The sequence below is a fragment of the Olea europaea genome, unplaced genomic scaffold, assembly GCF_002742605.1.
Source record: "Olea europaea var. sylvestris unplaced genomic scaffold, O_europaea_v1 scaffold3688, whole genome shotgun sequence".
In the NCBI taxonomy this organism is placed as follows: Eukaryota; Viridiplantae; Streptophyta; class Magnoliopsida; order Lamiales; family Oleaceae; genus Olea; species Olea europaea.
Window position 1 is genome coordinate 9,637 of NW_019256174.1, and position 4,487 is coordinate 14,123.

The 4,487-nt window shown below is 32.4% G+C and overlaps 1 protein-coding gene across 1 annotated transcript in view; it reads right to left on the reverse strand.

Moving 5' to 3' along the window:
• The window catches only part of LOC111386706, a gene marked incomplete at its 3' end in the record, with an annotated part of 11,576 nt that extends 9,632 nt beyond the window's left edge, over nucleotides 1–1,944 (reverse strand). The window contains exons 1-3 of the mRNA XM_023011171.1: nucleotides 1,481–1,944; nucleotides 342–908; nucleotides 181–239 (exon numbers count right to left, since the gene is read on the reverse strand). Of these exons, the coding sequence (XP_022866939.1) occupies nucleotides 181–239; nucleotides 342–908; nucleotides 1,481–1,871 (1,017 nt within the window). The remainder of the gene's footprint in view (nucleotides 1–180; nucleotides 240–341; nucleotides 909–1,480) is intronic.
• Nucleotides 1,945–4,487: the final 2,543 nt, after the last annotated feature.

Here is a 4,487-nt window from a genome sequence, read left to right on the forward strand (position 1 = left end):
CCACACATTCTTTATTAAAATAATATTACACGTAAATCAAAAACTTTTTCTTATTTCTCAACCACACATTTCACATCAATTTATTATTCTAAAATACATTTTTACATAAAAAAGCCTATCAAACATCCCTATATTTTACATTTTGTTCTAAATTTGGATATTATAAAAGCTGAAGATAACCTTATCCGCTTCATAAGATCTCAGCGTGAATAAAAGAGATTGACTAAACAACAAAGAAACTGAACCCAAAGTCCACCACCAAGAAACCAAATAAAGATAAAAATATTAAAAGAAAATCCAACAATCAGACATATAAAGTTAACAGAAACATGGAAAAAATCACATTAAAATACGGTAACAGAAAATAACAACACTGACACAGACCTTTGCATTCGCTCTTAGCTTTGGCACTGATATTAACTGCACACGATCGTCCTTCTTTTGTGAAAAAGCTCGCCCAGTTCGCTTTCTACATGCAACCTGAAAGTCTTTCAAAATTTTGACACGATCCTTCAGCCTTTTAATTTCTTCAATCCTTGCTTCTATCTCTCCCAGCTTACTTCGCATAAGTTTTTGACAAGATCTATTCTTTTTGATGGCATCAACAAATGCCAGTGCTGAACTCGGGAAATCAGAATTTCTAACTGGTAACCCAGCAACATCATTGGTTCTTGGCCCGTCCCACTCAAATAAGTTAGAAGGCCTTTCACCAACAACACTTTCATCATCACATGCTTCTGTCACCTGGGCAGCAGCTTCTTTTGTATCTACACAATTAGAAAACCCTTCCTGTGCATTAGTTCTTTTAACAATGAAATTATTGGAAGTTTCCTTTTCCCAATCTACGACAGTAGCGCCCACCTGCTCAGGTATATACAAAAAATCATCCACGCTGTCTTTCAAGGCACCTGTACCCAATTATGCAAAATTCAAAAATGAGAAGTCATAATTATATATCAGCCTCAAGAAGATTCTCTCATCTATCAAATTCCATAGGAACAGAATTTAAATAATAGATAATAAAAAAAAGCTTCAAATCCATGAACAAATCATTCTTAAATTGACATTTGATAAAGGATCCAAGTAGAATTTGGAAAAAACTATGAGCTCATATTAACAACTTCAGTGACAAATCCATACATAAAAACAATAGTAAAGAAGAATGGCTCAAAGATTAAACTGCATAAAATAAAATCATACACAAAGCATATGGCATTCATAAGCATGAGGAAATATCATAAATAAAGACTTTCTACAACCATTTCAATCTAATTGAAAGCAACCAATCGTTATTCTTTACTTTCAATAATAGCCACTTAGTGCAAGATAAATTCACAATTGAATGAAACATTTGCGTTTCAAATTATATGTCTTCAATTCTATAATATCAATAAAACTTGTTTTCCTGCAGAATAGAAAACAAGTAAATAATATAATCTGTTAAAACAATTCAACATAAATGAAAAGAAGACACATTTACCATCATCATAGGCCATGAAACGCCGTCGGATGGCACGTAGGGTCTCAAAATCATCATCATCACCATCATCACTATCCAACCCAAGTGGCGGTAGCGTCAACAGAGGTTTCAGAGTCAGAGGCTCCTCAGCCTCGGTCGAACTCGCAAATCGTTTCCGAATATTGCGCACTAATTCAATGTCATCCTCCCCATCATCATCATCATCATCATCAGATTCAGGCTCCAATAAAACACCACCGCCGCCGGCGGAATAGGACGCCATAGAGAGCGATCCTTCGTGGTCATCAGGGTTTGTGCCGGTTAACTGAAAAACTCGCTTCAAAGCTTCCATGTCTTCATTGAACCCATCATCAGAATCGCTATCCAACAGTCGTTCGTCAGATGAAGGCATTTGGAGAATTATTAAAAAAGAATTTTGGAATTTTAGAATATGAAGGGGTTAGGGTTTTGTAAAGAAAAGGGTAATAATTGAAAGAGAGAATTGGCGGTAACGGCTAATGCGAGCTCAAACCCTGGCCCATTGGGCGGACCGAAAAGATCCACTTTTCAAATACAATAAATTGAATAAATTACTCAACTAGCACTAGACACTTGTTTGACCGCCCTTTTTGGCTAAGATGCATTTTGAAAGTGTTCTATTAAAAATTGGGTGGTTAAAAAAATTTAAAAATAAATAAATTGAGGTTTACATGAAAAATTATTTTACGAAAAAATGTATGATTGAAAATGAATTCTACAAAAATAAGATTTTGAAAAAATGGGAGCTGAACATATGTTAAATTGTACAAGCTCCTGTTTCATTTGGCTAAAATTACTTTTAATAAAATTTGTTTAAAAAGTTGATAAAAATTATGGGATCCATAAATTTTGTGATGGAAAATGAGTTGAAGAAAATAAATTTTAAAAAATTGGGTCAAACAAGCATATAAACAAAATAATTCACGTTTTAAAATTTGAATTTTCACACTCTTTTTGACGATTTTGGTATTAGAGATGACAAAAATACTCGAAACCTGTCTATCAAGAAATTGAATGGGGGTTGGGACAGACTGGCACCAAATCTAATTTTATTATATTTTTCATGTGTTTTAAATTTCAATCATATTAAAAAAATAAAAATATATATTCAAAAATTAAATAAATTAGTAATGGAGATAACCTCTCCGTAGCCATCCCCATTTTGTACCTTTTGGTTACACAGATTTCTTTTTGGAGCTTTCATTTAAAGAGCCTAGCCAAATAAAACATTAATTTAAAAAGTCAACAAACTATGTTTTTTAAGTAAAAGGTCTAAAGATATAGAAAATGGAAAATATAATTTGTAAATGACTAAAATGTCCTTACATACAAAAAAAAAAAATTATTGCCCTAATTTCCATTTTTATTCCCATTTAACCCTAATTAAATCGATTCTAGCTTCCATTTGTTCTTCAAAAATCGGCTTTATAGGTATACAATCCCTTTCTTTCTCATCATCATTTTTCTTCACTTAATGAAATCATAAACTCTACATTCCCTTTCCCTAGAACACTCATTTGGTTGAAGTGAGTAATAAAATCTTGGAATATTATTATTGAGCATTTGAAGAAGAAGATAGTGTTGTAAATTTTCAATTTTTGGGTTACTTTCTTTATCCATTTTTTTGAATAATTTCTTCATGTTGTGTATATATGTTTATGATGTTTATTTGTGAATAATGATTTTTATATCATTTTAACATTGGATTAGAGATTTGATATGGGTTACTTCCCAATCCTTTTCTCATTACTTGTCATTTGTGTTAGTTAGAGTGAAATGTAAGTTGGTAAAGGCATGTTTGACTATTCTTTTTATTGGTCTACTGTAGAGCATACATTTGATTTTCGTCTGTACATAACAACTTACATGTCGTTTTCTACAATCTATAACGACTCACATATCGTTATCAATATTGTACAACGTTTGAAATTTCATGAAATTTTTTTATTGAATTACAGTTATGGACGCCGCGAATATAGTATTGATATCAGTTTGTTATCCAGTTGAAAATGAGCAGATATATGCATGGAATGATAAAGGAAAAACAACTCATATTCTTGTTACGAAAACTATTTCTTATGTGGAGTTATATGATAGAGTAAAAGAGGTGTTGAACATCGATACAAGGCTGTTCAAAATGAAGATTTCAGCTCTTGCCCTTATAATGTCTAAAGCTCCAGCTACTCCGACCATAATTGATTGTGACAATAATGTGAAGTGATTTCTATCTGTCTGTAAAGAAACTTTTCTTTGTGTAATTATTTCATATGAAGTTGAAAATTAAAAAGATTTTGGTGATGAAGAATGTTTATTACTAATAGATGGTGGAGGACAAATTGCAAATATGAACAACGAGGAGAAACATGTTCGAATGGATGGTAATCATGACAATGATGATGAAATATTTGTCGATTCTAATGATTTCAATGTAAATGAAGATAGTTCTGGAAGAGTAGATAGCAATGATAATTTTTCAGTAGTAGATGACAATGATGTGGAGTTATCCATGGATGGACCCTTTAGTCAGAATGTAGCGAATGATAATGATGTTGAATGTGGTTGGATTGTATCTGCAAACACAAGTTCGATCCGTTGTGGGACATTAGTAAGAATCCCAGAAAATGAAGATGTGCAAGTGAACCAGTTGTTTGCATCAAAATATGAACTAATATCAAAACTGCAATTAATGGCTGTCAAATGTCACTTCTAATACAACGTTAAGAAGTCGAATAAGAGCACGTATACAATTGTTTGTATTAATGAAAATTGTAAGTAGCCCTTGCGAGCAATCAAGATCGCAGAAAGTCCTATTTTTGAAGTTTGAGAAAGTATATGATCATCACTCTTGCTTCATAAGCGTTCATTGTAGAGACCATAGGCATGCTTCATATATGATCATTGAAAACCACATCGTCCCTAAGTATCAAGATACTAACCCAGTTTACAGACCAAGGGACATTATTAATAACATTCATCGAGAGTTCGACAT